Here is a 24,706-nt window from a genome sequence, read left to right as displayed (position 1 = left end):
CTAATCATATCACGCTGGGCAACAGCTTCACTATCAAACTATTTTGGCCTCTGAGAATTATGACTGCTGCAGTCACAGATAGACCAGTGCACTGTGACATGCTTCTCATGTGGCCCAGGCTCTGCGCTATTTTTAAGTAATCATTTACATAATAAGCGGCTAGTATTGCCAAAGTCCCTAATTTGTGCCAGGCCCTGTTCTAGATGCCTATATATATTTTTATTCATTTAATCAGCACAGCAACCCTTTAAGGTAGGTATACTATTGCTTCCATTTTACAGATGAAATGAAGACTCAGACCAAGGGGCCACGTAGTTGTTAAATGGGGAGTCAGGATGTGGTCCCAGGCGTTTGGGCTCCAGAGCCTGTCCTCCAGAAGCTTACAGTTTAGTAAAAATGAGAGATAAGTAAAATCAGTTGTAAATATATAATCTGTAAAAACTGTGATAAAAGTAACACACGGGAGTGGCCAGTGCTAACCCAGGCCAGCCAAGTGTCTGGGAAAGTGACTTCTGAGCTGAACTATAAAAGATAAATGAGGGTTAGCTAGTAGAAGGCAAAGAACATTCCTCATGTTATAAAGACAGAAAAACAGTTCTCATCACAGTTACATGTGGCTTGAGAATAGAGGGCAGACTTGGGGAGGGGAGGTGTTAAGCTAGAGAGAAAGGAAGGTGTCAGATCCTCAAGGGCTTATATGCCATGCTAAGGGGTCTGGAATTTACCCACTGGGCAGTGGATAACTGATGGTGGTAAAGAGGAAAGACTGATGGGAAGTAAGTGGCAAGAAGACTAGTTAGACGTTACTGCAAAAATTTAAGTAATCAATAAAAAGGGCTTAACCTACCAAGGCAGTGGGGTGAAAAACAGGTTAGGGCCAAGACATACCTGGGAGAAGTGGAAGATGTTGACCTGAGCAACAGGGTGGACTGTGATGCCATTTTCCAAGATGCAGGATTCATAAGGAAAAAGATCGGGTGGGGTGGGTGGGTGAGGGACAGGGCTCAGCTGAGGCCTTCATGGACATTCAGGTGCAGCTGTTAGATAGCTGTATATCCTCTGGGGAGGACTGAATTAGAGGTGGAGATTATGGAAGTATGAATGTGGAGTCTGAAGCCATGGGTTTGGTCAGGCAGGAAGCTACACAGAAAATTAAAAAGGATAAAAAGGTGCTGGCATAAGAGGAAGAGTCAGCAAAGGAAACTGCAGAGGAGGAGGAGAGCCAGGAGAGACTGTTGTCACAAGAATCGGGAGGAGTATGAGACTCGTTTATGACCCACAAGTAGGGAGCAATTGCCCAGGTTTGCATCCTGCTTCCACCTCTTCCAAGTGACATGATTTTGGGCAATTTATTCAGCCCAGAGACTCAGTTTCCCAATCGGTAACGGGATGAGTATCTCCAACTCCAGGGGACTGATGTGAGGGTTAAAAAAGAAAATGCAATCTGTTAACAGAGCACCCAGGAAATGCCTATATATAGGCATGATGTGAGATAGGTAGGTAGATAGGTAGGTAGATAAATAGATAGGTAGATACATAAATTCTATCCCACTTTCTGTAGTCAAATGCTACAGGGGTAGAGTATATAAGAATACAAAGGTAAATGCTAGGTTGGATTGTTTGCATTTGCACCATAATTATGTAGTTCACCGAGTCACACTTTCCTTTTTTAAAAAATCCCTTATGGGCAAGGATGATACAGTTTCTCACCTTAGGCAGCTCCCTGTGTGGTCAGGGAGCTAGACACTGGGATGTGCAGGGTACAGAGGAGACAATGAAGGTGGGGTTTGAGGAATAAGAGGGGTTATTGTTAGAAGGGACTGGGGGGTGGGGAGATGGGGTCGAGGTCAGAAAGTGGAAATGGGTAAATAACCCTGTTAAGTTTTCTGTTCTGTATACCCAGAAGAGCCAAACCCATGTACTTGTCCAAACAGGACCCGGCTGCTGCACTTTTGTGGAAAGACACCCCTGATCATCTGGGCTCCCACAGGAGATACACTGGGGGTGCATGGAAGGGTATGTGTGTACCAAGAGCCCACTGACTAGTCAGAGGATAGAGGTATCTATTCATTCACACAAGCAGGAGGACCAGCTTGCCTTGCCCCATGGGCCTAGTGACTGGACTGATACTGCTCTTGACTGCAATAAATTCATAGACACTGGAACACTAAAAAAAAAAAAAAGCCTCCTTGCTATTACCTTCCTTTGTCTTGCTTTTATAATATTCTTTTGGCTCATTGTAAGCTGCCTGAAATATGCTTCAAACAAGGTGAGTATAAAAATAAGTATTAAAAAAATAGGAAATTATGGCCTGTTATTTTTAAGAGAAAATCACCTGAATCTGAATTAGGCAATAAGCGCTCTCATTTATTTAAGTATTGTCTTAATAAGAATGTGCTCTTTTCTGCTTTTTCAGATGAGGAAGATGAGGCTCAGAGAGGTTAAATGATTTGCCTAAGGTCACACAACAAATAGTCTGGACAGGAACTCAATTCAACACAAAGTTTATACTCCTAACCCAGCCCCAAGGTAGAGCAAGCTACTTAACCCCTCTGAGTCTCAGTCTGTGTTCTGGTTATCAATTGACATACAGCCAATCATTCCAAAACTTAGTGGCTTAAAGCAGCAACAATCATTTGATTATTCTCACTCATGGTGCTGAGCTTTGACTGAGGTCAGCTAGGCAGTTCTTTCTTACTTCTCAGACAGTGGCTGGGCTAGAGTCATCTTGAAGGCTTCCTCACTCATGTCTGATAGTTGATACTGGCTGTCAGCTGGAACATGTACATATGGCCTCTCCGTGTGGCCTGGGCTTCTTCACAGCATGGTGGCTGGGTCCCAGACCAGAAAAAAAAAACCCAGTTATAACCAAACCGTTATATAACACATAAGGGTTTTTAAAAAGGAAAGTGTGACTTGGTCACCTAAATAATTGTGGAGCAAATGCAAACAATCCAAACCCAGGACACCTGGCTGAGAATCTTTTGCCTTGCTCTACCTCATGTATTTTTGTGGTCTCATCAGATGGCCCACTGTACAGTAATATATGTTCTTATGGGACAAGATACGTCCTGGCCAGGGTTAGCTAATACCCAACACTCACATACCTGTATTTCAATTCTTTCCCATAAAAAACATTACCAAACTACCATGTTACTATTTCCTCATAGTCTAAAAACTGCTTCTACTAGATGCTTTAAATTGGCAAGGGAAATGAGGCCTGCGATAAAATTAAAAACAAATTATGGCCATAAAGAGCAATCTAGGCTTAGCCATATGACTTCCTTTGGCCAATGGAATCATACAAGCATGACACAAGCGTACACTGTCTTGCCTGCTGGATGCTAGGAATATCTTGGCCCAGTTGCCCCCATTGCCCAACAACTTGATAAGTGGGTGGTTACCTGAAACCAACCAGTTTCCAGCCAATCTGCCAGCTCACTTCAGCCATATGAGAGCCCAGCTGAGATAAAACAGAAGAATCACCCAACTGAGCACGGCCCTAACTGCCAAGCCACAGAACCAGAGGCTAAAAAGTGTTCATTAAAGGCACTAAATTTCAGAGTAGTTTGTTATACCAACAGTTAATAACTGAAATAAGGCCCATTTACTATCCCTGATCCAGGCCAACCTCACACAGATGAGGAAACCGAGACCTGGCAAAGAAACAGAACTGTCAGGGTCATAAACCTTATTGGCAGCAGTACAGCGGGGAAGCCTTAATTAGCTCACAATCCAGGAAACCCCCTGGCTGTCATATTCCTTCAAGATGGCTGCTAGGATCACAATTGATGCTTCCGATCTTGATCGCACCTAGACAATATTAGTCCTTTAGGCAGAATCTGTTATCACATTTCTTCAGGACCTCCTTTTGGTTTTCAGAGGTTGGACAGAAAAATGAAAATTGTTGAGCAGTGGAATGGGAGATGAGAAGTCTTTCCTGGCCCCGGACACAGGGAGGACAGGCATGTGTAATGCAGGGTATTGTGGATGTGAGCCTCCCAAAGCAAGGACCCAAATGTGAGTTTTCTCAGTTCAAGGGCTTTTCTGGGGTGCCAGTATGGGGATCCCATTCTCACTCTGTCCAGGATATGTCCTGGTGCCAAGATGTTTAGGCAGGGCTTGTAGGTAGAGCAGATGCTTCCAACCCTCAAAGAGTCTTCATTGCTCTTCTCATGGCCCTCTATGCCTGGCCTATTAAGGAACCCCATGGCCCCTGCTCTTCTACCTGGCCCCTAACCTCTGAAAAGTGAGTGTCTCAGTCAAGCACAAGGTCTACAAGGTAGACCTTGTAGAGTCTAGAAGTGTTATTACAATACAGTGGGCACATAGCACTAAGCTCTAGGGACAAAGAAACACAGTGCCAGCCCTCAACATGATATTTACCAGACTCCAAAACCCCTTCTTTGGACTTTGCTCAAGTTCCAGTCCAGGACAGCAGTTCCATACCTTGTACAGATGGGAACATGGAGACCTGCCCAGCTTTGCAAGTGGGTTGGCTAGAGCTGGGCTCAACATTCCGGGCAGCAAAGACAGACTGTGGGTTCAGGGACTGTAGGGCTCTTTATGGGCATGAGATACTCCCTGTGGACCTAGCCCCTTCCTCTGGACACCCTCTTCATCTCTCCAGATTGAAGTCTTGACCAGTTCCAAGGGGCTATTTTTCCCTCCAGGTCTGGATCTCTCAGACTGATCCAGAAACCTGAGACATGAGAACTCAATGACCAGGTTTTAAAATAGTAAATTATAAGTCACTTTACCTCATTCTCCCTACTAACACCTAAATCTTTCCCCAGCATCTACTCTAAGAGTTCAGCCAGACACTGAGCAGGATAACAGCTGGTTTACCTGTGATGCTATGGCAACCTCTTACTAGAGTCAGAAGACCCCTCAGCCTCTACCCTCTCTCCCCTTGCTGCCCAAGATCCCCGTGAAAAAACAGTGTCCTAAACTAAGACAGAGAAGGGTTTAGGCAAGTGATGGGTTCTAGAACCATTTTGGAGTTGGGAAAGACCAGACTTAGTGAGAAACTGAGGCCCGGACCTACCACTGCCTGATCAAGTGTATCAAAATCGTTTGGCTCTTCAACCACAAAGGTGCTCTCATAGGCACTGGCACATCTGACCCTCCCCAACAACCCTACTCGCCATTTTTATCCTCATTTTAGCCATGGAAACTAAGGCCCAGATGGATTAGTTTTGGGCATCCCAGACAGTGCTTCCTGACAGGAAGGAGTGGAGGAGGAACAGAAGAGGGTGTAGCAGATCTGTTTTCTGGTTAGGCAGGAGGCTCAGGGTACCTTCGTGAGAAGACACAAACCATCCCATCTCAGAGCAAGTTGGGATCCAATCTCTTTATTGTCAGGGTCCCCTCCCTGTGCCCCCACCCCCCCTCCAAACCTATAGAAAAACCCCAAGGTGGGAGTGTCCTGGGGAAGAGAGGCAGACTGTGGGGAAACTCCGTACTCTGCCCTCTCGCCTGGGCAGTGCCAACAGGGAGGGTGTGTGAGGAGGGGATGCCAATAACTCCACCTGCAGAGAATGTGGCACTGGTTGAGATGTGTCAGGGAGAAGGTGCCTGCTGCCAGCTCTCCTCTGGGACCTGCTGGGGATGGCACCCGGAGGGGGGGTGGTGCCCAGCTTGAGGTCTGGTACAGTGCACACCCTTCTGCCAGTGGCCATTGTTCCTGTCAGGCTGAGAGAGAGAGAGACAAGAGTCTAAGGTTGAGAGGAAAAGCCCCTTGTGCTCTCAATAACAGAGGTTGGGGGGGGGACGGTTCAGTGGTAGAGTGCATGTTTACCACACACAAGATCCCAGGTTCAATCCCCAGCACCTCCAATTACATTAATTAATTAATTAAAACCTAATCCCCTCCAAGGTAAAACTTCGCCTCCCAGGTAAAACTAAACCACAAAGCTCCAAGAAGAAAGGCTTCAAAAACTTAAATGTAAGGTGGAGCATCTCCTACATGAATGTGTCATGTGTAAGGACATCTATGTTGTTAGGCTTTCCTCCACCTAAGCCTGTCTTGCATTGAACACGGCCCCCAAGGAACAGGGCAGAGTGCTGGCAGAGCTGGTGTGGCCTGGCTGCCCTGAACAATGGGGCAGAGCAGGGTGGTAAATACCAATCAGAGAGCAGGCTTTGAGGCCACACACCAGTGGGTTCAAATCTAAGCTCCACCAATTACCACCATGGGATCTTATAAAATATGTATCTCCCTACCCACCTCAGTGCCTCAGTTTCTGCATCTGCTACACTGGCACAATCACAGCCCTTGTGGGACTTGGGCACACAGGACATTTCCTCCTTTAAGGATCATGTCCCAGCCCCTAAGCCTGACACAATCATCACCCTCTGATGATGAGCAGCTCCCTCCTCCCTATTCAGAGCTGGGACTGCAGCCACAGGAGGCTCCTGGCTGTTCCCCATACATAGGTCACTGTGCCTCTGCTAAGGGTCCTTCAGATGCTTCTCCCTCAATCTTGAACAGGTTCAGCTACATGCCCCACTCCCACCACATGCCTCTTTGACCCTCTGGCTCTCTAGCCCCTGTCATCCCAAGCATACTGGGTGTCAATGGTTTGTCTTCCTCCACTAGACTCAGAGCTTCTCATAGTGAAGACAGGTAATGTGGCTTGGAGCGTGCTGAATGAGCTCCTGCTGCGTGGACCCGGCTAGCCCATCCATGGCTCCTGCAATCCACCAAACCCCTAGCACAAAGGGGTGCAGCAGAATGGCTGGGGATGATGGGCCCTTCATTCTGGGGACAGTACTACCCTGCTAGGTCTACTTCATGGCATGCCCTCCACTTCACTGCACCCCTCCCCACCAGGACCCCCATACCTGCTTACTGCAAGGCCCCATCCTCCGCATCTGTGTCCTGGCTGTGCTCCTGATAGGGAGGAGGCAACAAAGGACCACACATCACTCAGTGCAAGCTCTGGCCTGCCTGGTGGCCCAGAGCACACCTAGACCACTCTCAGAAAGGGGGAGGGACAGCCAAAGAGAATAACTATGGGACCAGTCTAACTAAACAAGGCTGGCTTGGGATCCCAACAGGGCCCCTCAGGAGAAAGAACCAGTAAAGTAAGTTCTAGCTGTGGCAGAGGACACGCTTCTGCATAGAAAGACCTCCTCAGACTCGAGGAGGCTGAAAGTCTAGTAGACTGATGAGTTCCCCATCTTAGGAGCATCTAAGCCTTCATTAGGGCCTTTATGGAGAGTACTAAAAGAATAAGATGGATTATCAGGCTAGGTTCAAAGAAGAGACAAGCTGGGCATGAGGAGGACCTCTTAACTGTTATGGCCATGAGCCCATCTGTCCTCACACCAGAACCCAGCCATGTGCAGGAAGGTCACAGATCTGCTAAAGAAATCCAAGCTCCAATTCTGACTCAACTCATTAGCTTACAAGGCCCTGAGCAAGCTACTCAACTCCTCTGGTTCTCAGTTTCCTCATGGGGTAAAATGCAACAAGAGTAATCCTTCGCACAGTACAGGGCCACTGTTAAGGTTAAATGAAGTTAAAAAGTGTAAACTACAGGGTTTGGTGCTCAGTGTTAGGCAAATGAGCAGCAGGCACACAACAGATATCTTAAAAGACTCAGAAGCAGGTCTCCCTTCCCACTTAATATAAGCTCCTTGCCTCAATCTGAAGAATTCCAGTAATAGACAGGGAGCTCAGTCCCTCATCCTTCATGAGACAGCCTGTTTTGTGCTCAGGCAACAATGGCTTGTAGAAAATCCTCAGGTGAAGGATTTTCTACATACCCACCCTCCCTGTGGCTTTCCCCAGGCAATACCACTCCTGCTCCCTGGAACTCTGAAGACCATGTGTGCTTCCTTGAGCCTGTGACTCTCCCTTCTCCAACTATGTAGAAAACAGAGTCTAAAAGGGCCCTGGGCTCAAGAAGGGTCTGCCCCTGTCCTCTGACTGGCAGCTGAAATAGCTAACTATTCCTACGCCATTCCCCCCTCTTCCTCACCAGACTAGAACCCCTGGGAAGGAAGAAAGAGGGAGCTCACAGGGGTGCCAACCACCTCAGAGGTTCCCCCTTTCTCAGCAGACCTCTTGCAACCAAGAGTGCGAAATCCAGGCCCAGTCCTTCCCAGCCATGCCCTCACCAGCTCTTCCTCGCTGTGTGTTAGCAGCCCCTCCTCATCACCGTCGTCTCGAGCCTGTGCTTCTCCCTGGGGTGTGCCTGCTTCAGAAGCTGTGTCCTCCTGAGGGGCCGGTGGCCGGCTGCTGCCACCACCACTGCTGCTGCCGCTGCCACCACCGCTGTTGCCGCCGCCGCCGCTGCCACTGTCACCCTTCTTTTTGCCATCTTCAGGGAGAAGGGGTGGGAAAGAGGGGAATAAAACTCAGCCTGGGGCTTCCTTAGTGGAAGCTAGGCCTCAGCATAGTGGGTCCAGGTGGGATTGGAGGCCACAGCCCCTCTCTGCCCCATGCACTGGCCCCTCCCCACATTCTGTCCTGTGCCCCTGGTCACTGAGGTGGGCAAGGACCCTCGGAAGCTGACCTGGATTAGCCTTCTGCTCCTCGGCAATCTGCTCCAAGCGACCCAGCAGGGCATCAATGTTGGACTTGATCTGTGTCAGCTCCGTCTTGATGGTCTGCAGCTCACTGCTCTTTACTGGGAGTGGAGGGAGCACATGGCTGTCACCTGAGGGCTGGAGCTCGACACTAACATGAGACCCTAGCCCCATTCTGTCAGTTAGGAAGGCAGACCAGTGGCAGAAACTGTCCTCTTCCATGGTTCTTCTTCTGGCCAGGGAAAAGGCCAGAGCTGCCTATAGCTTCCCCCTGAGACTTTCTAGAGGCCATTCGTAAAGTGACCAGCCTATCCTTCTGAACCTGGATCTTTTCCCACCAACCTCCCAATTCTGAAAGGAACTGGGGATGGGTAAGAATGGACACATGTGGTGTGAACCTATGTGAGCACCTGAGCAAGCATGTGTCTGGTTGTATTACATGGTGGTATCTGTCATCCAAGATGTGTAAATGCAGGTGTTTTACAATCAGATTTCCTGAGTGCCTGTCTGACCACAGTATGTGCATACCAGAATCAATGTGGAGCAGCAGGGCTGTGTGGACCTGTCCTTGTCCCTACTAAAAGAAAGATGACACCATCTTCTCACTGGACTCCATGTCACAGCACTGGATTCTGTGCCTAATCCAAGCCCCTCCTCCTCCAACGTCAGTCTTCCTCTTAGAAATGCATGACAATACTCACTTGGTTGTGTTAGAGCTGCAGAACTGTGGAAGATTTGTTCTTTATTATCCAATGTAAAAAAATGTGATTCTATTATTTTGCTAATAAAAAAAGTAAGAAGTATCTAGGAAGAAGATAATAGTCACTCACACTTGATCTTGGCTGAGCCAGTGGTGATGGCTGAGGAGCGGGCAAAGAGCTTGACAGGTATGGTGGTTTTGACACGCCGGACCAAGGGGACTGTGACGCGGGGTCGCTTCACAGGGACCGCCCTGGGCACTGGCACTGGCGACAGGCGTCCCCGATAGTCAAAGAGCCTGTGAGAGCAAATGGGCCAGAGGCTGCAGAATGGCCTGTGGCCACCAGGGGGCACTCTGACCCTAGACCAACACATGTATGGCTGGTGAAGGGCTGGGCAGTCTGCACTACATCCCTACACCTGCTCCCAGCAAGTCCTAGGGATGAAGAGGAAGGGCTTTCCGGACTTTAATGGTTGCTGGAATCCTTACTACATCCACCTTTCCTACCAGCCACACTGGGTAAGGGCAGGAGAGGTGACAGGTGGCAATGGTCACAGCCTCATTCAACAAAGGAGCAAACTGAGAACAGCCCCAGAATGGAAATCACCCTGACACCCACTCTATTACCTGCTCAGTCAACTGTCACCACAAGATCTGGTCAGAGTTTGCAAATCTCCCTAAAGCAGTACAAATCCCCAGCTGGAACCAGAGAGGTGTGGCAGTGGGAGCCAATCCCTAAGCCTGCCTGAGCCTCAGTTTTTCCATCTGCCTGGCGAGGATGGCTACCCCAAATTCTGTGGCCCTCCCCTGCAACCCCCAAGGCTGCTGTAAGAGTAGAACATGAGAGAACTCAGTTAAAAACACAAAAGTCAGAAGGTGGGATAGGTGAAAGGCCAGGGTACCGAGACCCTCAACTCGGGGGCCTATGACCTCAACGGCATGAGGCTGGAATCCAAGCTCCTTTCCTCTTTCTGGGTCCCCATCCTTACTTCACTTCAGAGATGGAGGGCAGGAGGCCCAGTGGAGTATCAAGGTTGAGCAGCCCCATCAGACCCTCTGTCCAAGACAGTATGCTGCCCCCCAAAGCCATCACCCAGCCCTTTCCAGGAGGGCTTCTTTTCCTGATCAGGCAAATGCTCAGTAGGCTGAGTAGGGATCTCTCCCACCACTGCTGCTGCTACCACCTTTCTGCAGGAAACAGCAGCCTCAGGGGTATATTATGATGAGAGCCAGGAAACCTGGCATCACTAGGTAGTTCAGTGTCCCATGTTTTGGTATTTCTTTGTTCAGGGAGCCCCTGCCCTGGAATGGTGATGGCTGGAGATGGAGAGTCTCTGGGAATGGACCCAGTCCCAGACCCTGCATTTCTGCCCCTAAGGGGAGGGGGCGGCTCTGGCCTTGGTCAGAATCACTGAACCACAGAATCCCAGAGCTGGAAGAGCCCCGAGGGATCACTTGGCACAAGCCCATTTCACAGAGTGGGAGGGGATCTGCCCAAAGTCATGCAATCACTTCAGTGGCAGAGCTGAGATTAGCACCCAGGTCTTCTGATTCCCAGGCTAGGGCACTTTCCACTACACTGCGCTGACTCCTGAAACTACTCACAGGTGAGAAAACTGAGGCTCAGAGAGGTTCTGTTCTTCCTGGACAGACTTGGGCAGACTGAAAGGGAGGGAGGGAGAAACAGGGAAGGGGACAAGTTTGGGCCAGCCCCTATCATAATTTCCACTCAAGAATTTGGCTGGTGCCACAGAGTGGCGCCCACAGCCTCGAGGCTGCGGTCTGGGTAGGCTTGGGGATGGGCCAGGGACTAATTCAGACCCCCAAAGGACTGTTGGCATTTTGGCTATAAATACAAAAGGCTCAGACTGAGGTTCTTTCAGGTGACAGGGCACCTCAGGTTGGTAAGGAAACTGAATAGCAGAAATGTAAGGGCTCAGAACCCCCTGCACCTGACTCTGCACCTGATCCTGCAGCTGTTTTGTATTCCAGCTTGCTACATTTATGTGTCCCCTGGCTGTCCAGTCCCATCAAGTCCCACGCCAGGCTTAGGAGGATAAAGGGTGGTCAGAGAGTTGGGAGGCAATGTGGGGTGGGGGGAGCTCTGGCCTGGGCACCTATAGAACTGGACTCTAGTCCCAGCTCTGCCACCAACTTGTGGAGCAGCCTTTGGCAAAAGCCTGTCCACACCTCTGGGCTTTGGTTCCCATGTGGAGGACTGAGTGGGCTGCACCAGCAATCTCTCAGGACCCTTCCAGCTTGGCTGTTTCATGCCTGGGCACGCCCCTCCCCTGCTCACCTGTCGTAGAAGTCGTCGCGGTAGTAATCATAGTCAAAGCTGTAGCCACTGGGGAAACAAAGGGGAGAGGGCCAGGGCTTAGGGACAGCCGCTCAGCCCACTCTCCACAGGCCCTCATCTCCAAATGCCTCCCCAAACTCTAGGCATGTCATACCGTCACCACCAGTGTTCACTCCCCCTATGGAAAGAGGGACCAATCCCACCCAGAGACAGAGACCGACAAACAAGACAGAGTGCCCCACCTGTATATGGCAGATGCTGCTCTCTTTAGTCCCTTGGGTCTGTTGGGCTTGGGCTCTCCAGCCATGTTGATGTCTGTATGGAGGGAGGAGGTGAAGTCAGATGCTGACAGGACAGTGGGCCACCCATACATGTGTTCCCTCATGCACATGTGCAGCAACTTATACGCTTACATGATACACACACGGACTTTACTAACATGAACAACAAAGGTCTTAACAAATTAGACTCATACCCACACATCACATGGATATGCCTGTTTACATACTCATATACATCCAGACGCATGCACGCGTGTTGAAATTATCACTCACACACAGGCACTATGTACATCACACATATATGCATTCTCAAGTACACTCATGTAAACACATACATCAGACACACACCCACACGTGTGTTCACATATCCAGGTAGTAAGATCACACGCTCTCAACCACACTCAGACTTAGCTCCAATATCATATACATAACTGCCCAAATGCAAACAAGCCAATGCACATTTACACAAACATTCTACCAAAGATCTTTATGCCTAGAGCAGTGCTTAGCAAATGACAGAATCTCAGTAAATATTTGGTAAATGAATACATGCTTATCTGCTTACACACTCAAGTATATTCCGATACACATGTAATTCTCCACAGTAAGATATGTGTCCACATAACATTCTCCACACATTGTTACATCCACATACCACATATTCAGGAGTACATATCCCTTCTCAAACATACATAAATACACAGAAGCATGTGAATATATACAAACACTACACACGCCCCAAAGTAGACCACCACACAGCTACACTGCAAGTATGTAACAGCAAGACCAAGGGCACCTGCTTCACCTTATGCTACCAGTCCCTTCTCCTGGCTCTCAGAAAGGGTTCTAACATAAGTCATGCAGCTGAATGTAAGAGGCTGGGCTGGGCCACCCTGTTCCCTTTCTCTGGAGAATCTGCATTTTAACTGGAACCCTAAGACCTGTCATTAAAGGCACTGTGAAAGCTGGGAAGAAATGTTTTTAAGAAACTTCCAAGAAAATTCTCCCCTATAGGCACTGATTTTGTAACTACTTAATTCATTACTTAATATAATTAATAACTAAGTTATAACATCTCCGACAGGGGTATGGGGGCTAGGGGACAGAAAAGAGGATAAGAGAAGAGCAAAAGAGTCCAGGTCAGCACCTGCCCAGGAGAATACCAGGAGCAGGGCCATGGAGAGACACTTACCCAGGGTCTGCCCGGCCAGCACCCGCCCATTCTCTCCCAGCACAGCTGCCCGGGCATGGCGCTCGTTGGCATACTGGACAAAGGCATAGCCCTTGTGCACAGAACAGCCGGCCACACGGCCATACTTGGAGAAGATGGTCTCCACATCTGACTTCTTCACCACAGCTGTGTTGAGGTTTCCAATGAAGACCCGAGAGTTGATGGACTTAGGGTCATTCTTGTTGGTTACATTGCTTGTCTGGATCTTCAAGGACATGGTGACCACCTGAAGAGAGAGAGCCACTGTGAAGCTGGGACCCTGGGTTGGACTCAAGGGCTGCCCATGGCCTATAATCAGGCCAAACTGGATTGCTCTGTGCCTTCCTACACACACACACACACACCCCTACAGCATCCAGCCTTGCCATTTTTGTTCATCTCACTGGCTGCTGACTTCATACCAGGTGCTTTACACATGTTCTGACACCTATCTATATGATACTGACATGATAAGCAGAACCAGGACATTTTACAAGGGAGGAAATGCACAGTCAGAGATCACAATGCCAGTAAATGACAGGGCTAGGCTTTGAACCCTGGTGCTTGACTCAAATCTTTCTCTTTTAACTGAGGTTACATTGGTTTATAACATTACATCAGTTTCACGTTGACTCTAATTCCTCCACTTCTTTAATGCTCATCTCAAATGTTAACCCATGCAGGATCTATATTTGAAGATCTTCCATAGCTTTTCTACTGTTCCTTAAATGTAGAACCATGACAAAGAGGTCACATGGTAATTATAAGTAATATTTGCTCCAGAACAGTATCATATTATGAAAGTTGCTCAGTCTGACCCAGACATGGACCATGGCTGTTTTTACTGGTATTCTGAAAAAGGTGAGCTAGATAAACCTCACTGAGCCCTTACTGTGAGCTAAAGGTAGTACACAATACTGAATAATTTCAAGACACAATGATTATTATTATCGTCATTCATATTTTACTAGAAACAGGCTTCAACAAGTTCACTGACTTGTCAGGAACAGGCATTCAAACCCAGGTTAATGGTCCCTAAAGCCCATTTTTTTTCCCAACTTTATCACTCTCCCTCCCAGAGCTAAATCCAATTTAAATACAGTTGACCCTTGAACAACTGACTTTCAAATGCATGAATCGACTTATATGTGAATATTTTTCGACAGTAAACACTACAATAACACATGGTTTCCGTGGCCGGTTGAAGCTGCAGGTGTGGAAGAACAGTGGATACAGGATACAGAGGGAGGATGACTGTAACTTAGTTATACAGGGATTAACTCCTGCATTGTTCAAGGGTTAACTGTACTACAGTAAATCAGCATATTTATTTGACACAACACTGTAAAATGATTATGAATCAATAAAAAATGTAAAAATAAAAAAAAGACAGGAGAAAAAAAATCAGCATATTTACCTGAGAATAGTTTTAATAATGTTTTTAGAGTTATCCATGTTATACTTACTCAAATTCCATTCAAATCCTGTCCCCTTTGCTTAGAGATACTGCATCTAATCTTTGCTCAGGCAATTTTTTTTTTTTTACCCCAAAGAGCTGTACAAATCTCTCCTACTTCCCTCCCTGGACAAGTTACATCTGGGCACAGGCTTCAGAGAGAAAGGGGAAAGGAGGCTCAATTTCAGTAGGAAAGGCCTAAAGCTAAGCCTTAGAATTTATACTTCCTGGCCCAGTCTTCCACTCACTAGCAGAAGGTGCTAAAGAACCAAGCAGCATGTATAAAAACTCTCATCAGCCTAGGTTAATCATAAATGTCTACCTATTTACCTAATATTCTTGGGCAAGGGGGACTTCTTTTCTGTAAATTAGAGAAGAACTGAGCATAAGCTGGGAAATCTGCATCTTCTGTCCCACTAGGGTAAGAGACTCCTTTCTCATGTAACTTACCAGCTTAGAAGCTGGCACATTCTGACCAGCAGACGGCACTATCTGCAAGGAGACCTTGGGCTGGACCTGTGAAAGACCCTGGGGTAGAACCTGCGCCGAGGGTGGGCTTGCAATATATACTGGGGTCAAGTACGCATCATCAAAGACAATAAAGGTTGACGTTTTACTATAGGAGATGGAGGTCCTGTATAAGGAGTAAGTACGGTGGGAGAGTCGAAGGATGGCCAAGCAAACACAGTGAAGAGCAAACAAGGGAAGAATTTTAAAAATGGAAAAAAGTTATGTAAAAAAGATACTGTAGAGGCAGCATAGATTTTACCACGTGAATTTCTACGATAAACGATGGAGCGTAAGAATAAGAGGGGAAGGTTCTCTTACCAGCTGGAAATTTTTAAAGGATTTCCCCAATGAAAAAGGTGAAATTCAGTGATTTGTTTTTCAAGTGAATGAAAATGGTTCATTCTCCAAGGAATTAATATATAAAAATTGTTTGGGAATGTCTATTGCATAAATATGGCATCATTACAAGAAATAAAAAATGTCAAAACTGATATCCAAATAATTATAAAATATTATTTTTCTGCTTCCCCTCCCCCACCCATACAAAAAGGATAATAAAGTTTGAGGGCTGAGAGGGCACTGCTACTGATAAAGGGCTGGTGCCAGCTTTAGAACTGGCCTGGAAGGACAGATTCTTTTTTTCCCAGTTTGCCTTTGGATCCAAGCATCAACATCTATAAACAGTGAGGGGCACAAAAGAGATTACCCATGAAAACACCTAACACACAGGAAATGCTCAATGTATGTGGGTTCTCAGTCCTCACAGTTCTCTGACAGTCCCTCTCCTACCTGGATGACAAGCTGACTATTGCTGGGTTCCTTCATGCCTCTGCCAGGAGCCTCTAATACCACTGAACAGAAAGCACTGCTGAGCACCTGTGTTTGGTGCTATAGTGGTATCAGCATTCACTCCGTGGTTGGTGAGCAAAGTCCTTTGGGTTTGGCCCTACCCAGTCTCTTCTCTCATCACCTGTGGTTTGGGACAATGTATATAAGAGGACTTTGCAAACTGTGAAGCTCTTTATAGATCTGGTAATTACTCTGACTAGTTGAACTTCTCTGTTTTACTAACAATGCCATTTGTGGGCCCATTCTAGATAAGGGGCAAGGTCAGACTGGAGAATATTCTGAACAATGCCAAGGAGAGGCAGTCAGAAGCCATCTCACACAGGGTCAGTTTTTCAATCTCTAGAGAAGAGACTTGGGAAGTGTATGTATGTGGCCGCTCTGCAAAGCCAAGGTGCATACTCTGGGCACTCAAGTCCTGTATTCCCCAACTAAACAGCCCCCAATCTGCTTTCAAGGCCTGCACTCCTCAAAGGGTAGGCTGTGCTGCTGCTGTGCATACTCTTGTGGTGACAGGTATCTCTGGAGGTAAAGAAATGCTTGAGTGCCCACACACACATGTCCACAAAGCTTCTAAAATCGAAGAATGGAGTTGGAGGTGGCAAATGAAAAGAAAGCTCTCCCAGTACTTCTAGGTTCAGGCACAGAATCCCAAATTCAGATATGGTCTTCCAGGTTGTTATGAATGTAACAATTTGTTGGCCTCGCTTATAAGTTATAGCCTTCAAATATTTGAACATATTATACTCTTGTTCTGCCCTGCAAATGTTAGAAGCAAGCTTGACAAAGCCTGGAGCACAGTAAATGCTCAATAAATACTGGGGAGGAAGCAGTGAGGATAATATCCCACAAGTGAGAACAGTTAGCTGTGGCCCTTAAGCAGGGGTGGGGAGAAGCGGGGATGGGGGTTCCTAGGGGGCTGAGGTCCCAAGCACCTCCTCCTAAACACCCCAGTCCACATACCAACCATCCCCAACTCAATCCTTCCCACACAATTCTTTCTCAGCTCTTCGAGGCTTCCCACTAGCTTAGAATGGGACCCCTAGAAAATACTGACATCCTATTCAACAGAACTGCTACACTTGATAAGCTATTTTCCCCCTGGGCCGAGCTCTGCCTCACAGATTGGCTGTGTAATTAAAAGCAAAGTGTCTGCAGCCCCTAGAGGCCCCATGTTTAGCAATGAGCTTAGGAGAGGTGGGTAGAGGGATTGTTCTTGGTGGTGGTGGGAGAGGAGAAGGGAGAAGGTAAGAAAATGACCTGTTCCCAGACACCTCTGCAATGTCAGATTAGCAGGGACCTTAGTGAGCATGGAGCTTATACGCTCTCACTCTGAGGAACAGAGGAGAACAGACTTGGCCAGGATGCCAATGAGTAGCAGGGCCAAGAACCCCATGGGTCCTCTGACTCTAAGTCTAGGGTTCTTATATTCCATATTTCCTTTTAGGTTGTTGAGAGACAAGCCCCCAGGACAGCAAGGAGCTCAGAGGAGGCAGTCTAGATCTGCTATCCTTGGGAAAACTGGGGACTGGCTCCCAAATAAGTATCGTCACTTTTACCTGCTGGAGAAACAATCGCTGCATAAAAGCTGTACCCTTAAGCTAATTAAAATCCACCAGGGACATAGCCTTTGAAAAGCAATTTACAGCTCAATGGGATGGGCTTGCTCTCTAAGCTGATAAGAACAGAAGAAATTTTTACAAAAATAAATAGTTCTTCCCAGCTGAAACATTTCAGATGGAAGCTATGTTTTGAAGACAAGAACCAAGCCTGAACATGTGGTAAAGTGACAGGGCTTTGTAAAGGCAGAAAAGCCCAAAAGGTACCTGCACCCCTGAACTTTGGGTAAATGAGCCACTCAGAGGAGTATTACAGTAAGAATACCCTCTTTACTACTGAGTGCCAACAACGTGTCAAGAGACTTTACACACCTCATCTTATTTAACTCTCACAACAGCCCTATGCAGAGGTAATTCAGATAGGGAAAGGAAGCTCAGAGAGACAAAGTAATTGGTTAATAGAGCAAAACCAGAACTGGAACCCAGATCTGTTTGACTCCAAAACCCTATGGATAGAGATGCCTTGGGTACTGATTCCCATGATGAGAATGTCGCCCTGAGCCAGTCACACCCTCTCCTTGGTCCTTGGTCCTTGCCCTTTTCCCTTTTCTACTACAATGCCTCACAGGACTTAAATGAAGAAAGCCAGTTTATATCCTTGATCCTGACATTGTTAGTTCCATTTTATAGATGAAAAAGCTGAAGATCAACATAGGTAACATGTCTTACTTAAGGTCACCCAGCTAGTAAAGGGAGTAGCTGGGAACTTGAATCCAGGCTTCCTCTACATGCCACCGTCTCAACTGTCCTAAGCCTCTGATTCTGCCTCATCAACCCTCATGCCCTCCCAATCCTGCCTATCAGGATCTAGTCTTCAGCCTGACCTCTGAGGCACTCCATCACCAGAACGCTCATTTCCCCAACTCTGTAAATCCTCCCTAGCACTGGGATCTCTTCTTAAAATACTCATTTCAAAAAAGAAGCTGCTGTTCTTGGTCCCGATACCACTCCCAACTTCCCAGTGCTATTTAGAGCCTCTGTCTTGGCTGGTCCTGCTAGATACCTCTGGCCTTATTCCCCAACAAGGGGATGAGTGGTCATTTCAGCCTGTGGCCAGACCTCTGCCCTTAGATAACCCTGAAGACATTTGGGTGATTTTGAAGGAAAATAGCTATTAGTGATGGGGAGGCTATTTCTGGAGAAAGCCAAGCAATTATACTGATCAGTGCCCAGGGTCTCCTTGGTCCAGAGACTCCAGGTTACCAGGCAGCCAGGGATGACAGAACATCCATTAATCTCATTAAATTCGCCAGGCCCCAACTCATTAGTATTGCCCAAATGATCATTACTGACCAGACAAGACTAATTTCCCAAGGAGTGCTCTTTAGTTCCTGACCATTCCCACTCCCATGAGAAACCCCAGCTCCGATCAGGCTGAACACTGAGGGCACCTGGGATGGGTAGAAGTGTAAGGGGTGTAGGCTACAAGTCCAGGAGGCTTGGCTCTGCTGTTCTTAGTCATGTGACCTGCAACAAGTCATGTAATTTCTCTGAGCCTTATCATCCTTATTCTGAAAACAGAAACAATCTTTTTCCTGATTACCTTTCAAATCTGGTATAAAAATCAGATAGGCTAACTGATGTGAAAGTTCGCTGCTGCATCTGTAACATACTATAAACAAATAGGGGATTATACCTATTTCTATTATTACCCAAATCCTATCCCTTTCAGTCATTCAACAAACATTTCTTGAGTATTCTCCTGTGTGATGGAACTGTGGAGATGCTGGGGAACAGTGCTCATGGGCTTTGTTCTTTACTTGCTTTTTAAGAAAGACCTCTCTATAATGTGTATGTGCAGTCGAACTGTAATAATTCTCCCCAATAAAACTGAAAAAAGAAAGAACAAAAAAGAAAGCCCTCTCTCCAAGAACCTGTTTCTTGACTGTTTCCTAATAACAAAGCAACGCACATGAAACAGCACAGGCTCTGTAGTCAGACAGGACTGAGTTTCAATCTCAGCTCTGCCACTTACAAAATATAACCCTGGACTTGTCCCTTAATCTCACTGGGCCTCAGAGTCCTCAATTGCAAAATGGGAATTATACCAATCTCCCAGGATTGGGGTAAAGATTAGAGATAATATGTGTAAAGTGCTCAATATAATGGCTGGTACCAGTAGATGTTTACATAAGAAACTCAAATGCCCTATGCCCTATGAAAACAGATGAATCTAGCCTGGCACTCTAGATCCTCCACGTTCCTGCCCTGATGCTCTTTACGGTTATCTCCCAATGCTCCAACACCTCACCTTAGAATAAAGGAGTCAGGGAAAGGGGGCCTATACATGCTCCCTTCCTTGTCCTGGTATCTGGAACCAAACCTAGAAACTTCGTAACAGTGCCCCCTCCTCAGACCTGTCAAATCACTACTGGATAGGACTAGGGGAGGAAAGAACACTCACTGGCTGAGAAGAGTTCCAGACCTTGCTGAGCCACTGACTCATCTCTTGGCCACACTATGAGGTCTCTGGTCCCATACTAGAACACTGGTATCAGCATCTGTTAGGCCCTGAGGGGAGATCCCAAAGCAGAAACAGAAGGTAGAGCTGGGGCCTCAGTCCTCTCTCCCCAGTGTGGTCTGAGTATATAACCCGCCTTCCCTGCATCTTGCACTCTAACTCTATCCCCGACTGTGGCCGTAGGCTGAAGTTTAGTATCTGCGACAAGCAGCCTTTATAGCTACAGAGGGAAAGGCAACAAAGAATGGGTAGATATAAACTTGGGCCTACAATCCCCAATACTGAGTTAGAGTTAGCAAACTACAAATGAAAGTCAACCTCTTTATTTTTGCCAAAGAAGTCACCCAAACATCTACCTCCCAATTCAACCATAGTTATAGATACCCAAATACTCACTGGGCCAATTATGGGCCAGGTGTTAACTAACAAATGAACCATTCATTCATTCATCCAGCAACTGGTCTGGAACCTCATCTCAAGGAACTCTCCCAGTCTACCAGCGGACATCCACCATGGCCACAAAGCTGAAGTCAACTGCCCGAGAAGCAGCCCAAGCAAAGCAGTCTGGGATATTAGAGAAGGGGCAGGAGCATCATAGAATGCTCTAGAAAAAGAGAGCATGTTTAAAATGAATTCCTACTGGGTGGTGACAAGGCGAGGAGCTACACCTGGCAGGAAGAACTGCAGGAACAATGTATAAAAACATACCAGTCTCCTCTTTGCTCCCCCTATTCTGCCCTTCCTCCTTCAAGTATGTACAGGATAGGGCTAGAAATAAAGGTTTGAAACAGGAGAATTTCTTCAGTGCTATCTCCTCTTTCCTTGACAGCTGCATACTAATTCTTGTCTTGAAGGAGAGCAAAAAGGGAACACACTATTTAATAGGCAGCACCTTCATATCAGGTATTGTGTTGGAAGCTCTATATGCATAATCTCTAATAATCTTGATCACAACCTAACGAGATAACTAGAATCATCTTCATTCTGCAGATGAAGAAAACTGAAGCTCAGGGAGAACGTAAATAATCTGTCCACAGTTACATTAAATGGTGTTAGTATAAAAAGACAGCAAACTTGCCTGGTTCTAAAGCCTTTGATCTTCACACCTACTAGATTGCTCCCACTGACATCCCTCCCACTATCCAATAAGCTTTGCTACTGATGCACCACATGACCATGGAGCACATGACCATAAAGGGCCCTTCCAGGGTTAACCATTACCAATACTTGCTGAGCACTTACTACATGCTAGGAACTGCAATGTCGTCTGCTACGAAGTAGGTGATAGTTTGTGTGTGTGTGTATACACACATATATAGTGTTCATTTCACAGATGAGGAAAACTAACAGTTGGAGCTTAGTCCTACACAACACAAGCCAAAAAAATGGCAAAGCTGGGATCAGTCTGTATGAGAAAAGATCTGGTGCTCTTAACCTTGACCTAGAATGGCTTTGTGCTAGGTATGCCCTGTACCTGCAGGTCAACCTCTAACAATTTCTGTTTCTTTGGGGAAAAATTCATGGAGCCTTGCTGAGGGCATACCCTCAAGTGCAAGAGCCAATAAGCACTTGCTCTGAGTCTGGGGGATGGCTCCCTCCCCCTTCCCACACCTTAAGGGACCGTCTCCTCACAGTGATAATGTGGCAAGATTAGTCACTGCTTGCTGTTGGTTGATTACAGCTATTATTTTCTGTAAATGAAGTTTAAAAGTCATCAAAGGGTATGTCAGCTGTGACTTATGAGCCTCTTTCCCGAAGGGAAGTCAGGCGGTGACAAATGCCCCTCTCATTCTGCCATCCATTACGAGTTGGAAGGTGCCATGTTCCAATTACTGGAGACCCGAAGAAGCTCATGGAAAACCCTGCTCCAGGCTGCAGCCATTACTCAGGCCTGGCAGGGCTGCCAGCAGAGCTGCTCTAAGTCCAGGCCCCGTTGGATAAGAGTGGAGTAAGAACATGTTTCTGACTTTGTGAGCCAGCCCCTTCCACCCTATTCTTGTGTTATCCCTGGTGGGGTTTGTTTTCACAAACAAGTAAAAACATGGGCATCACATGGGCTGTCTCAAAGTACCTAGGATCAAGATTGCCTAAGACAAACAGGTACAAGGAAGTGAGGTCTTGCTGTCAGCTAGAGTAGATGGGGAATATAATGCTCAAAAAGGAAAGAGGATAAAGTACTTACGATGTTCAGAGAAAGTGGAGACTGAAAAAACCCTTAGAGAGATTATCTGCTGTAATTAATTGCCTCAGTACTCAATACTCAGTATATGCCAAGCCTTGTCCAGCTAAATGCTGGGGGACCAAAAATTAATAAAAAACATGGCCCCTATCGCTGAGGGTAGATGAGATAATTAAGGTTTAAAGAAGTGCCTTGCTCAAGGTCACAAAATAAATAAGGGTCAGTGATAGAATGAGAAAGGTCTCCAGACCTCTAGTGAAGTAGAGAGAGTGGAGTGACAGGGAACCCTCCTGCATGCCAGGCTCTTTAACACTGACCATGGCATAACAGTTGAGAGTGCCAGCTCCCATTCAAATCCCACCTTCACATTTACTTCAGGTTTGACTTCTGACAAGTTCCTCTACCTATCCAAGTCTCAGAAAGATGAGGATGGTACAAAATTTATTTCAGAGTTGTGGTGAGATTTAAGTAATACATGTATAATGCACAGTGGCAGGCACATATTAAATATCCCAAAATATTATTTACTATCAAGTAATTCTCAAAACATCTTGAGGTAGGTATTATTAATCTCATTTTAGAGACAAGAAGACTGAAGCTCTTTTTCATTGTCACACTAAGTAAGCCAGTACTTCTCAAAACTACTTGTGGCAAAGGACCCATTTTTTGTTGGTTTGTTTTGCTTTTTAAATTTCTAATCCATTACAGACAAATATATGTGTAAAATACAATAAAAATGTCAAATTACTGTAAATTTCTAAGCATTTACCCTCAACTTCTGTACTCATCACAAACCAGCAACAGTTTGCGAACAAGCATTCGTCTGTTCAGCAGGCTACACTCTGAGTAGCACAGCTCTAAGCCACTCTCACCCATCCCTGTCAACCTCCAGAAAAAGCAAAGCAAACAAAGAATGAGTTTATTTCATTTCTTTCAAGTCCTTTAACCTGATTTCTTGTAGACTTTGGTGATAGACTAATTTACAAAAACTATCCTGATCTTTCCCTTTCTTCTCAAGAAAGAGAGAAAAAGGTAAGCAGATTCAAGGATTTGCCACCAAACACTTCTGAAGGTGATTTATCTTGGTCATCTGCTCTAGGTCATGTTATATGCTGCAAGTGAAGTTGATCTAGGCTTAATAAGCACTGAACACTTTCCTGAAGCCTGGGGATTTGAAAGGAAGGTATATTCCTGAAGAGGCGAGTACTCCTAGACCCTCTCCCCTCACACTAGAGGACATGAGGAAACCAGCTAGGAGGGGAAGCACGTTTTAACTCTTTCTGGTATTTCTAATTTTCAGTCTTGTGTTATGGCTGTTTACAAAGCAGTCTTCTAGGAAGTTTCTTGACAGCAAGATGGATACTGGATTCATTCCTGAATGCCACTATGTACCCAAGAGTGTGACTGGCTGGGGCAGATTAGTAGCTCTCAACTAGTGGGCCAGACATAATAATGTACCCTGAATTTTCCAGGTGCATGGCTAAATTTTCAACAGTGTACAAAATTTCTTTTTGTTCTGAGCTAATGTGGTGTTTTTCAGCAAAACCCGGAGTTAAGTGGGTCCATATGACATGGTGTAGAGAGAGGTACTACCTGCTGCTGTGTATAGGGGCCTGCCATCAAGCAGAAGCCAAAGCCTAAATGTTTACTGCCATGTGAGAGGCCATGTAATATGGTCAAGAGAGTAATCACTAAAGCCAAAATGCCTTTATTCTACCACTGAACTAGCTGTGTGGCATTACCTCCAGTGTCTTTCGTTCTTTATGCTTCAGTTATCTCACCTATAAAATGGGGACAGTAATTTGTATGTCTAGGGTTGCTGGAGAATAAAAACAATCTTACAATGGAATATTACTCAGCAATAAAAACTGACAACATAACGCCATTTGCAGCAACATGGATGCTCCTGGAGAATGTCATTCTAAGTGAAGCCAGAAAGAGAAAGAAAAATACCATATGAGATTGGTCATATGTGGAATCTAAAAAAAAAACCAAGCAAAGCATAAATATCAAACAGAAACAGACTCACAGACATAGAATAACAAACTCGTGGTTGCCAAGAGGGCGGGGGGTGGGAAGAGATAAGACTGGGATTTCAAAATTGTAGAATAGATAAATAAGATTATACTGTATAGCACAGGGAAATATATACAAGATCTTATGGTAGCTCACAGAGAAAAAAACGTGACAATGAATAGATCTATGTTCATGTATAACTGAAAAATTGTGCTCTACACTGGAATTTGGCACAACATTGTAAAATGATTATAAATCAATAAAAAATGTTTAAAAAAAATCTAATTCATGTAAGTGTTTACAACAATGTCTAACAAATTAGAAAGTATGCAAATATCAGCTGCTGTTACTGTTATTATTACGGTTATTGTTGAACCAGGAAGAACTTCTCCTTGTGAGTATGAAAGGTGGTGAGCTCTATTTTAACATTAATCTAGAGCTGAAGTATGATCAAGAAAAGAATACTATCATGATGGATGTAATAAACTCTCTTCAAGCATGCTGCCAAAATTTGAGAATCTGGAAATGTGCCTTGAGCATAAAAGGAATCACAGTAGTAGGCACTCATTAAGTACTGAATAAATAAACAAA

General features: G+C 46.0%; 1 protein-coding gene across 8 annotated transcripts in view; it reads right to left on the bottom strand.

The window, feature by feature from the left end:
- Positions 1 to 5,338: 5,338 nt before the first annotated feature.
- Positions 5,339 to 24,706, bottom strand: part of RALY (RALY heterogeneous nuclear ribonucleoprotein) — a 77,962-nt gene continuing 58,594 nt past the window's right edge. For 7 of the 8 annotated variants that reach the window (XM_031687912.2, XM_072944089.1, XM_031687914.2 and 4 more), the window contains 8 exons: positions 13,011 to 13,275; positions 11,780 to 11,852; positions 11,538 to 11,585; positions 9,369 to 9,535; positions 8,526 to 8,639; positions 8,128 to 8,330; positions 6,847 to 6,895; positions 5,339 to 5,694 (listed from right to left, as the gene is read on the bottom strand). In XM_031687912.2, the coding sequence (XP_031543772.1) occupies positions 6,851 to 6,895; positions 8,128 to 8,330; positions 8,526 to 8,639; positions 9,369 to 9,535; positions 11,538 to 11,585; positions 11,780 to 11,852; positions 13,011 to 13,266 (906 nt within the window). In that variant the 5' untranslated portion in view covers positions 13,267 to 13,275 and the 3' untranslated portion in view covers positions 5,339 to 5,694; positions 6,847 to 6,850. The remainder of the gene's footprint in view (positions 5,695 to 6,846; positions 6,896 to 8,127; positions 8,331 to 8,525; positions 8,640 to 9,368; positions 9,536 to 11,537; positions 11,586 to 11,779; positions 11,853 to 13,010; positions 13,276 to 24,706) is intronic. The other variant, XM_006202637.4, reaches the window with a different exon arrangement.

This window comes from Vicugna pacos, chromosome 19, assembly GCF_048564905.1.
Source record: "Vicugna pacos chromosome 19, VicPac4, whole genome shotgun sequence".
In the NCBI taxonomy this organism is placed as follows: Eukaryota; Metazoa; Chordata; class Mammalia; order Artiodactyla; family Camelidae; genus Vicugna; species Vicugna pacos.
Note: the sequence above shows the minus strand (reverse complement) of the source record. Positions and strands in the feature narration are given on the sequence as shown.